This window comes from Nomascus leucogenys, chromosome 6 (genome assembly GCF_006542625.1).
Source record: "Nomascus leucogenys isolate Asia chromosome 6, Asia_NLE_v1, whole genome shotgun sequence".
NCBI lineage: Eukaryota > Metazoa > Chordata > Mammalia > Primates > Hylobatidae > Nomascus > Nomascus leucogenys.
Window position 1 is genome coordinate 90,024,973 of NC_044386.1, and position 17,283 is coordinate 90,042,255.

At 35.9% G+C, this 17,283-nt stretch overlaps 1 protein-coding gene across 4 annotated transcripts in view; it reads right to left on the reverse strand.

Annotated features, from left to right (window-relative positions):
* Window positions 1-17,283, reverse strand: part of UACA (uveal autoantigen with coiled-coil domains and ankyrin repeats) — a 102,223-nt gene that overhangs the window by 8,947 nt on the left and 75,993 nt on the right. For 2 of the 4 annotated variants that reach the window (XM_030814670.1, XM_003267165.2), the window contains exons 9-16: window positions 17,183-17,220; window positions 14,029-14,097; window positions 12,539-12,646; window positions 11,546-11,578; window positions 10,930-11,028; window positions 6,411-6,447; window positions 5,487-5,539; window positions 1,187-3,925 (exon numbers count right to left, since the gene is read on the reverse strand). In XM_030814670.1, the coding sequence (XP_030670530.1) occupies window positions 1,187-3,925; window positions 5,487-5,539; window positions 6,411-6,447; window positions 10,930-11,028; window positions 11,546-11,578; window positions 12,539-12,646; window positions 14,029-14,097; window positions 17,183-17,220 (3,176 nt within the window). Of the gene's footprint in view, window positions 1-1,186; window positions 3,926-5,486; window positions 5,540-6,410; window positions 6,448-10,929; window positions 11,029-11,545; window positions 11,579-12,538; window positions 12,647-14,028; window positions 14,098-14,660; window positions 15,967-17,182; window positions 17,221-17,283 lie in introns of those variants that run through there. The other 2 variants (XM_030814672.1, XM_030814671.1) reach the window with 2 other exon arrangements.

The window sequence follows — 17,283 nt, forward strand, 5'->3', positions numbered from 1 at the left end:
CAGCCTAGGCAATATAGCAAGACTCCATCTCCTCCCCCACAAAATTTTTTATTGAAAAATAATAATAGAAAAAAACAAAGAAAATCAAATGCAATTATATGCACATGCTCAATAAATGGCAACAAGTAGATATTAATAATTAGCTCTTACATATTACTATATATATCCATAGCTACCTTCTGAACAAGCTTAGAGCATTTAAATTCTCAATCACAGAGATGGTGTGCCTGAGTATGTACAAGTACTTTCCACTGGGGAGGGCAGTCTGTGTCTGTGTTTACTCCACTGTATCCCCAGCACATGATATACAGAAGGCATTTAATCATTACATGTTGAATGGATGAAACTGCAGTTAATCTTTATATGTCATATCCATAGTAAAAACTTTAGGCAACATCAGTGTCAAAAATATTGTTGAGTACCTATTCTGTAAATTGTACCATGAGAATTAAAGATAAGATGGAAAGTTGTTATAAACCCTGCTCATGAGAACTGATTGGGAAGATCAACTATGTGATTCTAACAAGGTAATATAAATGTTTTAAATGGATGGCAAAGCCACAATAAAACATCTATCTTAGATGAGGAACTGTTTACTATAGACTAGATTGGACCATGAAGGCTTTAGGAAGGAGGATAACATGTTAATGAATGTATAGGATTCAACTCAGTAGAAAGGAGGGAAAGGACATTCTGGGTGAGGGGATGTAGACTTTCTAGTCTGTAGAAAGACATGAGCAACAGAACATAAAATGAATTGGAGGGCTCAGTTTACTAGTATGGGTGAGTACCAAGATCAGCTCTGGATGCTCCCCAGTGTTCTTGGTTTCTTGCAGCCCAGAAGGAGAGCTTCCCCACCACCCTCTTCCCCATCTTTCACATGCCACAAACGCACTGGCTTTTGACTCTTCATCTATGAGACAAGTGAGCCTAACTCTCCCCATCGTTCCTGAATTCTTGGCTAGAACAGCTAAAGAAACAGAAGGAAAAATGCTTTTGACTTTTGTTTGTGCTACTTCAATTTTTTTTCAATTCGTAATTTTTACACACAAGTTGCCAAACTGGAAAGGGTGTGTCTAATGGTCACTTTGTTAATACCTGTGTCTACTTTCCTGTAAGATTCTGTGGTAAAGAGCACTGCTCTGGGGTTTCCAACACATAGCCATGCAGACTACTTTGTACCTACCTTATTATCTTTTGCTTCTATTTGCTTAGCAGATTCTTGTATTCTTCTTTGTAATTCTGTGATTGTTGTTAAGGACTTATCACATCGTTCCTTCTGATCCTTAATTTCTTGCTCGATGCTGAAATGCAGTAATTCCTTCTCATCTTTTGCAGATATTTCCTTCTTTTTGGCATGCAAAACTTCCTCACATACTTCCTCATACTTTCTATTCAGATTGGCCAATTTCTCATTTAAGCTAGAAATCTGTGTCTCCAAATCACTTTTTGTTGCTTTATATTTAGACAAATCAACTACCTCTCTAGTCTCTAATTTTTTTAATGCTTGTTTAGTATTCTGAACCTCAGACTGAAGTTTGGAGACTTCTTCCATTTTGTTTTGGCTTTCTTCTTCCTTTTCTCTCAAGCTAGCTTTTATGATTCCAACTTCTTTCTCAAATGCTTCTTTAATCTGCAAATGCTCTGCCAAGGGTACAGAAGAGTTCTTTTGATTCTCCAACAACTGATGCAGTTTGGTCACTGTCTGCTGCTCTTTCTCGTAACACCTTTGCGTATTCTTCAGTTCTTCCTTTAGATTTTCAATTGTGCCATTAAGAGATTTTTTCAGAGCCTCAACCTGTTCCAATGGAACATGTTGTTTTTGCAAAAGATTTTGCACTGCAAGTATCTCAGAAGTCTGTTTAGCATTTTCTTCTACTAGCTTCTCTTTCACATTCTTTACTTCTGTGTATTTCTGTGACAAGTCTTTTAACTGTTTGTTTAGCTCATCTGTTTTTCTGCTTAATGCTCTTTCCATTTCATGAGACTTCTCAATAAGAACTGTCTTATCCCTCAAATCTTTCTGAAGAGTAAAAATCTCCTTCTTTAACTTGTCATTCTCTTGCTTGTTTTTCTTGACTTCTTCTTCACTGACACTATACTTTTGTGTCTGCTCTGATAACTGGTCTTTTAGTTCTTTCTCTGTTGCTTTAAATTTTCTCTCGCACTCCTCAAAGCTGACAATTGGGGCGTATTTTACCTTAATGCATTCTTGTATTGTATCGAGTTCCCTCTTCTGGGCTTCAATTTCAGCATGCAGTGTCACAATCTCTTCTTGGCCTTTTCTGTAGTTGGCCAAGATTTCAGCATTACTATCCTGCACCTTTCTCATGCTCTGACTTAGCGAGCCCATCTTTGCCTCGTGCTCTGCCAGGCTGATGTACTCAGCTTTTATTTGGTTCTGAGTGTTTTCCAGGTTTCTTTTTAATATTTCATTCTTATCTTTTATTTTTACAAATTCCTGATTTATATCTTCAAATTTTTTCTTCACATCTAATAATTCTCTGTTAGTTTTAGCTAATGTGTTATTCAGTGTCGTTTTAATCTCTTCATGGGTTTTAACTGGCACATACTGATTACTCATCATCTTCTTCAAGTTAGTGTTTTCAGACGTGAGAGCGTGTATTTTCTCCTGGTCTTCACCACATTTTTTCTTAAGTTCAGACAGCTGTTTCTTAAGTTCAACAATATTGGATTTCAGAGCTGTTATCTCTTTTTCATGTTTCTCAGGAGGTACAAACACAGTTTCTAGGCGGCTCACATCCTTACTTAAGCTGTCATTTTCCAGTAGCAATTTCTCCATTTCCAACTTCTTTTCTGTATATTTTTGTGTTACATCTAAAAGCTTTCTATTAAGATCATCAATAATTGCATCATGTGACTTTTTCATGTCTTCACTCACTTTTAAAGGAACATAATGATTTTTCATTTCAATTGTTAAGTTATGTGCTTGCTCCTTGAGGAGCTTATTATCCAAATAAACTTTTTCAATTTCCTTTTGTAGTGTCTGATTTTTCAATGTTAACTCAGTGACTTTCTTCCCAAGTTCTCCTGATTTCTGTTCTAATCTACTCTTAACCTGTTCGTGTTCCTCTAGTTTGACGTGCTGAGCAAGCTTGGCCTTAACATTCTCAAGTTCTCTCTTTAACTGTCTAATTTCACTAAGTGATTTTTCATGTTCTCTTTCCATTTCTACTAATTTTCTTGCTTTCTCATTCACTTCATTTGATAATGAGCTCTTCATGTTTTCAAATTTTTCAGCTGGAATGGAAAGGGCCAACTTCGCTAACAATTCTTTTGCCTGGCTTTCCATCTCTGTGACCTTTCTTCCTTTCTTCTCTCGCTCCATTTCACACATACTCAGTTCCTTCTGTAATCGCTTATTTTCTTCTATCAGCTTGCCTTCATCCCTCTTAAACTCTTCTACTATCATCTCATTTTGTTTGATTTGGTTTCTTAATTTCCCCACTTCTGCTGAAGCACCTTCATATTTTACTTTCAAGTCTTTCAACTGATCCTTCAGTTCCTCGGTTAGTCTGTGATTCCCTGAGGCTGCTTCACTTGTTAAGTGTTCTTTAAGGGCAAGAAAATGGGTCTGCATTTGTTTAACTTTACCTTCTGACTCATACATCCTCTTCTGCACATCTTTTAATGCATCTTCTAATTGCTTTATCTGTTCATCTGAATCCTCCTTGACCCTTTCACATTCTAATGCTAAAGCTTTGCATTCTGCCACTTTGTGCGCCAGTTCATTTTGGAGCTTCAGTCGGTCTTGTTTTGCTGACTCACAGAAAGTTCGCATTGCTTCTAACTCTTTCTTTAAAATTTCATTTTCAGAGTATGATGTTTGACTGGGTAAAGATAGCTCCAGAGGTCTTAACATAGATCTGCTTTGCATATGGGCTGGTATACCTGGGGAAGTACACTGAAAAGAAAAAAAAAAAAAGACATCAATCACAAAAGCCTAAATGAGACATTTACTATACTTATTTGCCAAACTTACAGAAAGTGAGCACATCATCAGGAATCAAAGGGTTTTCAGACTAGGCAGTAAGATGGAAAAAAATCACAATGCTGATTTTTGTGGTAAGGAAACAGTTCTGGATATGATTTCCTTAATACATTCACAACATTTTGAGAGTTCTGTTCACGTAAGTCTATTTCTGGCAGAACAAGGGAAAATGGCCATGGCTACCGGGTGCTATTTTGTCTTTCTCTCCCCATTCATTAACACCTACCCACACACGAATATCATCAACTTTATCAAAACATATTTATTATTTCTATGTTTTATGGCACATAATGTGCTTAGAACTTTAAATTCTGAAGAAAACCATTGTATCCTTGAATAAAAACAAGTACTGCAATTTTAAATTTGCAGATAATTTCATAGAATTATAGATTTAACTAGTAAGATTTCTGACTTCTGCATACCTTCACTGTTAATCCAACAGAATATTCTCTAAATTATAAAAATACCACGAAAATAAACCCGCTAGTTATCAGAGTTGTCAAGCGAATGATTGGTCACAGCCAGCACCAGGGAAAGAGAGTCTCCCAATAGACAGAAAACACCTGGAGCTGGTGACAGCAGCTTCCTGATAAGATCTCCAGAGCTGGGTGAGCAGGCTCAAGCATGCGCACTAAGAGACAAAATGGTGGATGTATGACCTTCTTCTGGGGGCATTTGACTGGTAAAGGAAAACAGCTCCTAGAGAGCATGTGCACAACCTTAGTAAAGGCACTACACATGTGGCCCCTCCTAAGTGCTGACAGGCCACTATGCATGCAGATAGCCTGCCCCCAAGAGAAGAATCAAGGGAGGAGAAATGCAAACCCCAAAACCAAGCCAGTGTATAAAAATCCCAAGCCAAGGGCTGAACAGGGCACTGGGATCTCTCAAGCCGCCCACTTGGCCTTCTTCCAAGTATACTTTGCTTCCTTTTGTTCCTGCTCTAACACTTTTTAATAAACTCACTCCTGCCCTAAAATTTCCCTTCGCCTCTCCCTCTGCCTTAAACCTACTTCTGCCCCTCAGCCGAATCCTTTCCTCTGAGGAGGCAAGGATAGAGCTTGCTGCAGATCCCTACAGATTTACTGTTAGTTAAATCTGAACTGCTTTTCCCCTGGATCAAGAGGAAAAAAAATTATATTTTGAATTATTCATATCTGTCCTCCCCTTTATATGGGCAAATATGAAGTTAACTGATCACTGTTAATGAACAGAAACTTAGTATCAAATGCAATTAAACTATAATTCAAATCTCTTACTATAACCACTACCATCAAAAACACTCTAGAGGGCACCAGAAACAGCAATATCTGTTTTTATTAAACTCAAGAAAGCGGGACCAACTTGTCTTTGATAATGAAAACCTCACTCTACGTATATATACTTAATATACAATGCTGCTTTCTCCTCTCTTTATAAAGGCACAAAAATTTTCTTTAAATGTTTTTTAAAATTTAAAAAAAAAAGTTATTACCTGTGAGTCTGCCATATACATCTGACCTTGTTTAAGAAGCATATCTTCTTTTCCTAAATAAATGCAAATAAATGACATTTTAACTTCAATATCCATACTGAAGTAGGCTAAACATTAATTTGATGTTATTTCCTTTATTATTCAAATAAAAGAGAAGCAAGAGGTACAACACAAAAGTATCCTCATTCTAAAATACCCATTTTCCCCTTATTATTTCTATAAACAGAAGTACCTACAATCCACTGAACAACAGATGCTAGGTTGGTTTTTATTTTTTTCTTATTTTTTTCTATGCTCTCAGCAGAATCACTAAAATTTCAGAAACATCGAGGACTCTTAAACTAGGCTACATGATAATAAAACATGTATCTTATAATCAATCAGAACAAAAATGATGATTTAAATTTATAGCATAAATATTACTGTTGTAGGAGAGGATAGTTTAATAGTCACTAGGAAACAAACAAAAACAGATTTTCTAGAGAAACTGTTTAACATTGCAGAATAAAAAAGATTATGTAGAGTCTAAAAATCATAAATGTAATTTTAAAATGCCTACTTGCATTAAGACTGATTTCTCCAAATTAGAAAACTATGTTTATGTTCTTTCCATAAAAAAATGAACCCTAAATATCACAAGACGAATGTCTATGTCTACTAATCAACAAGGCAAATTTGGTAACTCATACAATATACAATTTTAAAATACAGGTAGCTAAGGAGAATCAGAGCTTTAGCAATTATCAGAATAAGTTAGAAGTTACAATAGTCATCTTAATGTCTTCCTAGTTCCATGTGTTGATGAAGTTTAGCAGCAGGAATATCTTGTACAGTTATTCCTGTATAGTTAAACAAGTAAGAATAAACATTCTTCTTTGCTTGAACTAGGTGAACTGTAATGAAAATCCATACTTTTATACTTACGGTTACTGAAATGACTTCCTGATCCTAAATGATCACTCTGAAATCAGAAGCATAAAATATTTTAGGGTGAATGCTGCCTCATTTTGTTAAATTCTGTATCTGTTTTAGCTCTAAATAAATGATGCAGTCATCAAAACTACATTTTTGACATTCCTGTTTCTCCGGAGCATTATTCTACTCAAACCCACAAAAGGAAACAACACTAGCAACACTTAGAGAGATCAGCTGGGAATAAAGTACTTCACTAAGCATTTTAATAAAAACAGCCAAGTGTTTTAAGAAAAATCTTTATTGCTCAAAAGAAAAAAAAAAAAAGTGAGCCCTAAATGAACTGAAACAACTTTCAAAGACTACTGTTTGCTACTGCTTTACCTCAAAAGGAAGGAAGTGGCCACATTCATGTCAATAACTCATTTTACTTTACCACTGTAGGAAGCAGAAACCCTACCTCATTGACTATGAAATATCAACATAACCCCTTCTTCCAGAGTTTATAAAATACCAAGCACTTTGAAAGTAAAAGGAGACAGAGAGCAGGAAATGAAACTGAGGCAGAGACCTACACGTAGTAATAAATCCATCAATCCATTAGTTAGGAAATAATAGAGAAACTCCAGCTACAGTGAATCAAAATATACTGGGTTGCTCCTTTTCCCAAGTAAGCCAAATACAAAGAATCTAATATATAAATTAAAATACTACACTTCAAGGGTAAGAATAGGCCAGGTGCAGTGGCTCACACCTATAATCCCAGCACTTTGGAAGGCTGAGACAGGTAGATCACTTGAGCCCAGGAGTTTGAAACCAGCCTAGGCAATGTGGTGAGACCTCGTCCTCACAAAAAAATACAAAAACGAGCTGGGCGCGGTGGCTCATGCCTGCAATCCCAGCACTTCGGGAGGCTGAGGCAGGTGGATTGCCTGAGGTCGGGAGTTCAAGACCAGCCTGGCCAACATAGTGAAACCCCGTCTCTACTAAAAATACAAAAAATTAGCTGGGCGTGGTGGCGGGCACCTGTAATCTCAGCTACTAGGGAGGCTGAGCCAGGAGAACTGCTTGAACCTGGGAGGCGGAGGTTGCAGTGAGCCGAGATCATGCCATTGCACTCCAGCCTGGGCAACAAGAGTGAAACTTCTTCTCAAAAATAAATAAATAAATAAAAAACAAACACACACACACAAAAACATTAGCTGGGCAGGGTAATGAGGCTGAGGTGGGAGGATCACCTGAGCCCGGGGAGGTCAAGGCTACAGTGAGTGGTGATCACACCACTGCACTCCAACCTGGGTGACAGAGTGAGATCCTGTCTCAAAAACAAAACAAAACAAAAAACCCCAGAGTGAAATGAAGAGTAAGGACAGGCAGATGTAGTTCGTATTTGTGTATCTAGGTGTATCAGTCCTAAAAGCTACATACCAAACTCTGAAGTAGTTGACCACGATAAAACAGTCCACAATTCCATGACTAAATTAATGCCACCTCCATTAATCATTAGTGCCCCCACAGTATGAAAAAACACCTATAAGCTTAGTTAAGCTCTTTGTTCTATGGAATATTTAATGCTAAAGTTTACAATAACTACTAAATGGCCTCATACATGTATTGGGGGTGCTATGCACATAAGGAGTTCAAAAAACTTAATTTGGTCTTATTATCTTTATTACTCAAATGAAAACAAATATAAAAGTTGTAATATAAAATCAGCCTCATTCTAAAATATCCATTTTCCCCATATTTTTATACATATAAGGGAAATAGCTACATGTTATTATACATAACTCATAACAGTAATTCTTTTGACAGTTAAGCTTTTTTAAGCATCTGAGATAATACAGCAGTAGATATTCAATGTTTGTAAATGATGAATTCTTAGTAGTTTGTTGGTTGGTTCGTTGGTTGGTTTTGAGACAAGGTCTTACTCTGTCGCCCAAGCTGGAGTGCAGAGGCATGACCTTGGCTCATTGCAGCCTCCACCTCCTGGGTTCAAGTGATTCTCCTTCCTCAGCCACCCAAGTAGCTGGGATTATAGGCATGCACCACCTCGCCCAGCTAATTTTTGTGTTTTTGGTAGAGACGGGATTTCACCATGTTGCCCAGGCTTGTCTCGAACACCTGAGCTCAAGTGATCCACTTGCCTGGGCCTTCCAAAGTGTTGGGATCACAGGCTGAGACACCACGCCCGGGCAAATTCTTAGTAGTTTTTAATGGTTGCTGTTATAAATACTGGGTCACATATAAAGTGGGACCTGTAATTTTCTGCTTGAAAGTAAAAAATCATATCTAGCATAAAATTTCATCACAATGAATACGTAGTGACTGAGGAAAATGTCCCCATCATATTGAATGGGAACAGTTACAAAACAGGATTTACTATATGATCCCACCTGTTGAATGAGTATATAACACACAAATTATGTGCAAATGTTTGAAAGAATTTCAGTCAGGTGCCAGCAGAGTTAATATTATAGGTGTCTTTTGCATCTGCTTTCAGTTTAAATATATTTTCTTATTTTTCTAAAGTAAATATGTATTTTTATAAGAAAAATAAGTTACTTTTATGACTATTATGTTACAGACTTGACAATTTAGACAAATTGTTTGTCTAAAGCTACAGAAAAACATCTTTTTTTTTTTTCTTCCCCTTGAGACAGAGTCTCACTCTGTCACCCAGGCTGGAGTGCAGTGGTGTGATCTCACTCATTGCAACCTCCGCCTCCCGGATTCAAGCAATTCTCCTGCTTCAGCCTCCTGAGTAGCTGGTATTACAGGCATGTTCCACCACGCCCTGCTAATTTTTGTATTTTTAGTAAAGATGGAGCTTTGCCATGTTGGCCACGCTGGTTTCAAACTCCTGACCTTAAGTGATCCACCCACCTTGGCCTCCCAAAAGTGCTGGGATTACAAGCGTGAGACACTGCACCTGGCCTACACCCTACACTTAAGACATGCAAAAGTCTAGCTCCTAGAAGAAATATATACATAAATAATACCCAAATTATATTATACTTTGATTAATACTTAAAAGGCCCCGTATACACTCCTAAATTTTCTCATTCAAGTAATTCTAAGTGTAAAACTAGGATTGTAGTTAAAAGCACAAAGGAGTCAGATGCTTGGGTTCAAGTCCCGACTCTGTCACTTACTATTTGTGAAACCCCTCATGGGTAAACCTCTCTGTGCCTCAACCTCCTTACCTGTGAAGTCAGGTAACAATAAAACTTATCACATAGAGTTGATTTGTTTTTTGATGCATGACAAGAATGCAAAGTACATGGTCAGTGCTATTAAAATATTAGCAATCACCAGTTTCACAATTAACCTAAAAAAGAGTCTTCAAATGTGAAGAAGATAGAAGTCACTATAGCTAGATCATTCTTTGGGTTATAAAATGGTGTTTCTGAATAATCTTGAAAATTCAGTCACATAAATATGTACACATATTAAGTGTGTATAATACAATGAATTTGCATATGCATACCTTTTGTAATTATACACAACCCAGATTAAGATATAAAACACTTCCAGAACACCAAAAGTTTCCTCACACACCTTACTCAGTAACCCCTCACCAAAGGGTGGTCTCTATTCTAATCTCTAACATCATAGATTAGTTTTATCTGCTTTTGAACTTCATAAAAATAGAATCATGCAGTATGTACTCTTTGTGTCTGACTTATCTCTTGCAACATTGTGAGATTCATACATGTTTTATATTATTTTTCATAATGCACACATAGTTTTTTATTTACAAAGAAAAATATTATTTTTGCTATGGTCTGAATGTCTGCCAAAATGTGTTGAAACTTAATTCCCACTGTGGTGGTATTAAGAGGTGGGGCCTTTTGGAAACTGATTAAATCACGAGGGCTTCACTTAGGCTCCTTTTTGCCCTTTTGCCTTCTGCCAGGTGAGGATGCAGCAAAAGCCCTCACCAGACATGAATGCCAGAGCCTTGATCTTGGACTTTCCAGCCTCCAGAACTGGGAGAAATAAATTTGTTCTTTATAAATTTTCTTTATTTTGTTAGAGCAGCACGAATGGACTAAGGCACTTTTTTAGTGTACTTTGGGGCTGCATTCACCAACAAAGATAAAAGATTCATGCTGACTCAGCTACCTTTGGTGATGCCCAGTGATAAATCCTTTCTGAGATAATCCTAGACATATAATCATTCATTTATATGAATGCTTTTTATTATCATTATACTCACTGCAAATATACAGGTAGAAATATGACGTTTTAAAAAGGTAAGGATGGACAATGAAGAGAAACTAGAATGACACTAAATGTCAATTACATGCTAGTCAATTTAAAATGATCTCACTTAACCTTTGTAACTATGTGGAGAAAGAGACAATCACCCCAGTTTTGCCAAAGAGGCAACAAGTTCAAAGACTTTAAATAAGCAGCCCAAGGTCACACTATAAATAAGAGATTTATAATTCAAATTCAAGTATGATGCCAAGAGCCTTACCATTACCCATTATGAATTACAGGAAATAATTTAACCTTTCTATACCTCAAAATATTTAAATCTATTTTTCAGAGCCTCAATAGTCCTTAAGCTTTCTTCATGTTGCTTTTCTTTAGCTGCCAAAAGGGACTTCAGCTTTTCTCTCTGAAATGAAACAGAATAAATAGAGTAAAATCACCCCGTGCTTGGAAGTGGGTTAAAAATGTGTTTTAGAAAACGTGAATTGGAATTACATTGAGGACGGGAGTTAATGAATCCTCCAACCTGGTGAACTTTAACTACTAATAGAGTTGATAATTTCTACAAATAATACTAATGAAACATACAATATCTATAAACAAAATCATAAAGAATTCAAATCTTTTTTCAATCTTAATGTTTTCAGACATTTTCTTTATGTTTAGAATTTTACATTATTTTCAGGACAAGTTTCACAGAAAGTAAGATTTTCAGAGGCAATAACAACAAAATGCCTACAATAATCTATGCCACTACATTCAAAACATCCTTTTTTAGTCATGTATAGATTTTGAATTTCCCTTTAATAACCAGAAATAAAATCCTGGTCTCTATCTCAATTCAGGACTTAAACCTTTACTACTATATATCATCTTCAATTCCTAAAACAATTTTAATGGTTTAAAATAAAATGTCATCCTACCTCGCTTTCCAGATCATCAGCAACCATAACTTCCTAAATTTAAAAAGAACACAAAATATTTTCATTCTTAAAAGCCTATTTTAAAAGGCATGAACTTGGCAAAGATATTTTAAAAAGATTGGCAAATGTCTTTAAGACTAGGGCCAAGGATATGAGAAGAAAATTATGTACAATTCTGTTGTATGAGTTGTCATTCATTCTTCTCACTATCCAGAATCAGAAGCACTTTTGATTCTCTTGAGAACCTATCAACCACAAAGTCCTACTTGTTCTTCGTCCTCATATCTTCTGTCTACTCTTTCCTCTCCAATCCCATGGCCCTAACTATAGTTCAGCCTTTTGCTTTTGCATATGTTCAATTTTAGGAAAATCTAACATAGATAGCAAGATATTAAAATGATATGGAAAATTAGAATCACAAGGACACAGCTGGACCAATCACGCAGTTACTTCTTACTTTTGAAATGCAAGTATCACATAAGATTTCACCTGTGGTAAGTCCTGTACATAATAAAATGTATATTTAAAGAGTGAACTGATTATACTAGATTTCATATATACTCTACTTTCCCTCTAAAAAATGATTTATGGATATTTCTCGTATTTCCAATTTTTTTATACAACAAGGAATATATTACAGGTCACTGTTTCTGTGATTTTGCTCATCACAGTGTTCTCTGGAATGCCTCTGATTCCCTCTTACTTTCTTCAAAATTCAACAGAAGTACCATCTCCCACAGGAAGTACCCCCCACAGAAGCAGCAGCCCACAATGATCTCTCCTCACTTCCCTGAACATTCTTTACACTGTCCTTACTTGTTAGCTTATACTACTTTAAATGTAAAATTTCATGTAAAAATCCTGGTCCCCAGTAAGATTTAACTCCTCTGAAGTGCAATGAGCTAATTTTACCTTCTTTAGCACAATCATTAACAATTTGCTATTGATGTAGTAAGACAGTTTTTTTATTTTTTATTATGCAGATTTATTTACCTCATTCAGCTGTAACTGTAAACCATTGACTTTATCCAAAAGTATTCTTTGTTCTTGCTGAATTTTTCTCAACCTCTCTTTCAAATCTTCATTTTCAATCTCCAAATCCTTAAATAATAAAGACAACAAGGTGCCAGGCCAATCTTAAAAGAGCAAATTCTTAAAGAAGAAACTTTTAAAAGCAGTTCACCACCATACAGGTACATACATATGTAAAACACTAAGTACAAAGATACAGTAATTTCAATGATATGCCAATGATTTAAAATCTACAGATCAAAAATAAAACAGAAAATTACTATCCTATAATAGCTAATAAATACAAGTATATACTACAAGAGGGCAAATCATCGTAATTCCAATAAAGAAAAAATAAAAAGCATCTAGACACAGAAAACAGCAAAAGAACACGCCATTTTAACTTTTGCTTAAGACCTCCCAAATTTATGAGACTCTTCTAATGCTTTTGTTGAACTAATCATCATTTTCAGCGCTCTGGTAAAAGATAAAGGCTCGAATTTAAGGACATAGTTCATTTTCTTACACTACATAGTAAACTAAGAAAATCCAAATAAAATGCTTTTATTACACTGAAAACAGCTATTCAATTTATCATTTAATGGTGTTTCAGTCATAAAATTAATTATGGGTCCTTCCTCTAAAATAATCCTCATAATATTATTTGGAAACTTTGACCAATAGAAAAGCCAAAAAGTACTGTGTGGTTAGTTTAACAAAATTATTTTTCTCAATCAAAATAGAAAATAAGAAAAAAATCCGATTTAATTTACATTAATGATCATTTTTAATACTATAATTTTCTAAAATAAACACAAATGTATGGTTTACATCACAAAACAGACACATTTAAATCAAACAGTTATATAAAGTTGCTTTTTCTATATATATTATATTAAACAATACTTTCTACACCATACTTCTAGCGTTATATAATTAAATTTTATAATACTGGACTCAAACATTGATAACAAAAGGCAATTCTTTAAGAAGAGATTAGGCAGCCGGGTGTGGTGGCTCACGCTTGTAATCCCAACACTTTGGGAGGCTGAGGCGGGTGGATCACCTGAGGTCAGGAGTTCGAGACCAGCCTGGCCAACATGGTGAAACCCCGTCTCTACTAAGAATACAAAAATTAGCCAGGCATGGTGGCACATGTCTGTAATCCCAGCTACTAGAAGGGCTGAGGCAGGAGGATCACTTGAACCTGGGAGGTAGAGGTTGCAGTGAGCCGAGATGGCGCCACTGCACTCCAGCCTGGGCAACAAAGCCAGACCCCGTCTCTAAATAAATAAATAAATAAATAAATGAGATTAGGCAAAAAAAGAGAATCACAAACAATTTTAACGAGCTTCCCTGTCTTTGCCCCATTCATTTCACCCACTCTCTTGCTTCCTCTCTTCTCTCTCAATCTCACTACAAATACTGGAACTGTTTTTTAAAGAAAGATACCGTTATTTTTTTCTTTTTACCTGAATATTTTGATGCTCCCTCTGATGTGACTTCACATTTACTTCATCTTGCATGTGTGTCAAATTTCGCTTTGGTAAAACATAAGAAAACACAGGTCAGCAAGTCTAAGAATACAGAAAGGTATATTTTCCTCAACTGGCAATACACCCAGTTAGTGATTTTCAGTTTATCCAACATTCGCTGCACATAACACAAGGTGGCAGTGTTTCTATTTAAAACTCCAAAATGGAAAGGACCTTTAAGACTATGTTTTATATAAATCAAGTATAACTTATTTAAAAATACTAAATAATAACAAATTTTAAAGTATTATTAAGGATTTATTTTAACTAAAGTAAAAATTTTAAAAAGGAGAATTTGTAATAAATGCATAACAAAAGTTGGGCTATAAAGAACTGCATTGCCAACTACTCCTAAAAGAACTCAATTTAAAAAAAAAAAAAAGGAAGAGAAAGGGAAAGTCACATTAATTTGTAAAGACAATACGGAAATTATTTACTTCTCTGAGCACCACCAAAATAAAATATCAAGAGGTATGGTAAGGAAGAAACAGACAGTCCCTCTGACCCGAGCAATATAAAAAGGTCTTTAAATAACTTGGTTGGGTGTATGTTCTGTTTTTGTAACTTACTGCTTTGAAACTTTATTCCAGCTTAGAGATTTGCTTTAACAAAAACACAACATAATTATTAAACAAGAGAATAACCCCCCTTTTAAAAAAACCAAAATGATCTTTAAATCTCCACAATAACTAATGTAGAAAGCTATTTATTTCTTCCTTTCTAATTAGGTTTAAAAAAAACTACTGCTTTAATTCTTCGAGATAATTTTCTCATGTTTTGTATTATTTGTTTACCTTTGCTTGATCAAGTTTTTAAACTCTTATTCAAATGAGTTTGGATCTAGAACTAGAGGAAAAACTCCTATTTTAAAAATATTCTATATCCACAATTTGGCCCTAACTATGTTTCCAGCCTCATTCCTTCTACCAAAGTACTGGTCTTCAAGTGGAATCTGACATCTTCTCACAGCTCACCTGATCACACCACTTTCATTCCCAATCTTCACTTCATAATCCTCACCCACTGCCTCCACTATATCCTAACTCAGACATACTAAATCAACCCCATCCTTTAATTAAGATCCATCTTCCTGACAAGTCTTGTTATTAGCACACTAAAAGAACCTCTCTTGCACCTCTGGCTCCACTTAGCAGCGATCTGATCACGTGCACCACTGATTGGGGTGCACATGTCCTGCCTTCTGCCATCTGGTAGTTACTGGTGGGTACATATCCAAAGTCCTTATCATACAAGGTCCTTCTTAATCTAGCACTTTGTTACTTTAGCAGCCTCTTCTGCTCCCTCCACGATGGGCACATCGCTCCTATCACACTTGTCTGCTGCTGCCCCATGAACATGTCTAACCTGCTCCCTCATCAGGGGCTGGGCACCTGCCCTTCCCTCAGCCTGTGAGGCTACTCCCACAGACCTCTACCCACTCCTTCTTCATCCCTTAATTCTGTTTTGTTTTTCTTCATAGCATCTGCTATGATACTAAATATTCCTTTGCTTATTGTTCACCTCTCACTAAGCTAGGAGTTCCATAAGGACAGAGACTTCGTACACTATAATATTCCCAGCACTTAGAACAGTAGTTGGCATGTTGTAGATGTTCAACAGATATCTGTGAACAAACAACTGAGTGTGTCTTACATTTGCAACTATACTGTAGGCTTCTTGAAAACAGAGATTACATGTGCCTTAGTATTTAAAAAAAGTCCTATTTACAGCATATATTTAGTAAGTGTATTCAATAAATGATGGAAACACAGTAATTAGGAGCAGTGTGTCTTTCTGTTCCTAGTAGAATATTAACTCCTTGTATTCACCTCAATATTTCCTAGAGCACTGAGCAGAGAACCATTCCCATATTAATATTCAATAATTCTTTTTATTTTAAATATCTATATATTTCAGGAATCATTTTTCTCTGATTCTGTGTGAGATGGCTAGTACAGTCATAGCAGTGTACATTTTTTTTCACTCTACTCACACTTAGGTTATATGAGGCACAGGGGAGAAGGCTGGAACAGTTGCTCCAGATGGAAAAGTGTCAACAGACATGACCCATATATGAACATATTAATTCAGATGGATTGAAAAGGAAAACAAGCTTTAATGTAACTTTCATGATAAGTGCAGCAAACTACCATGACACATGTATACCTATGTAACAAACTGGCACATTCAGCACATGTATCCCAGAACTTAAAAGTAAAATTTTAAAAAAATGTAGCTTTCAGATTCAGGTGAGAGGTAGAAAAATGACACAGGATGATGATCAGAATTGCTCAAGGTACCTGATTGCTTTCTCTTCAGGATTTGCAAATGCTTAGGTTCCTCTCACTAGAGAAAAGCTGAAAGCCTGGAAGGGAACAGTCAGCAAGAGAGGAAAGCTGCCTACACTAGCTTTTGAGCCACGGTACTGTAAACCAACCCCGCTTACTTTAACACAAACAGATTAGCAGAAAACATAAGACATTTCACAAACCGGGACATCAGAACAAGGTTAAATAGTAATTTAATAATAAATTTAGTGCAAAGCACAAATTATTTCATGTGTTGTTATTCTGTAAAGTCCTCAATTAAATACACACAGAAAAAAAGACTGAAGAAGAAATAAAAACGCTAACAGTGGCATTGAAATCACAATATATAATCAGTTTAGAACTCTGTTTTCTTCATTTCTTATTACATTGAAAGAATTTTCCCATAACAGTTAATATTTTGTCCTGTTATTAAGGGAGACTGGGGGAAACTGTCTATGATCTGCCAAGCTAAAGTTCATCATTTAACAAGTTACAATGTCTCCTACTTGAAAAAGTTGAATGCTCACGGCCCCAGTCAGGAGGCTATTTCTTTCCCATTGGATACCTTCATTGAAACTGAGATCTACTGTGTCTCAAGCTAAGTGATAGTATCTTGATAGGACCTCATGATCTAAGTACCCAGAATCTACATGGGCTTGATTAACTGAGAAGAGAGAACGCATTTAAACTCAGAATAGTTATGCATAACTATTAACTAGTTTTACTAAACACTTTAAACTATACAATACATATAATTCTTTAAAATTAAAATTAATATCTACCTGTTGCAAAGATGGTCCTTTCTTCCAAAGTTCTCTCCCTAAGATTTAGAGAAAAAGAGAAACAACAAAATGGCAGGTTAACTTGGGGTAGGTATGCATTC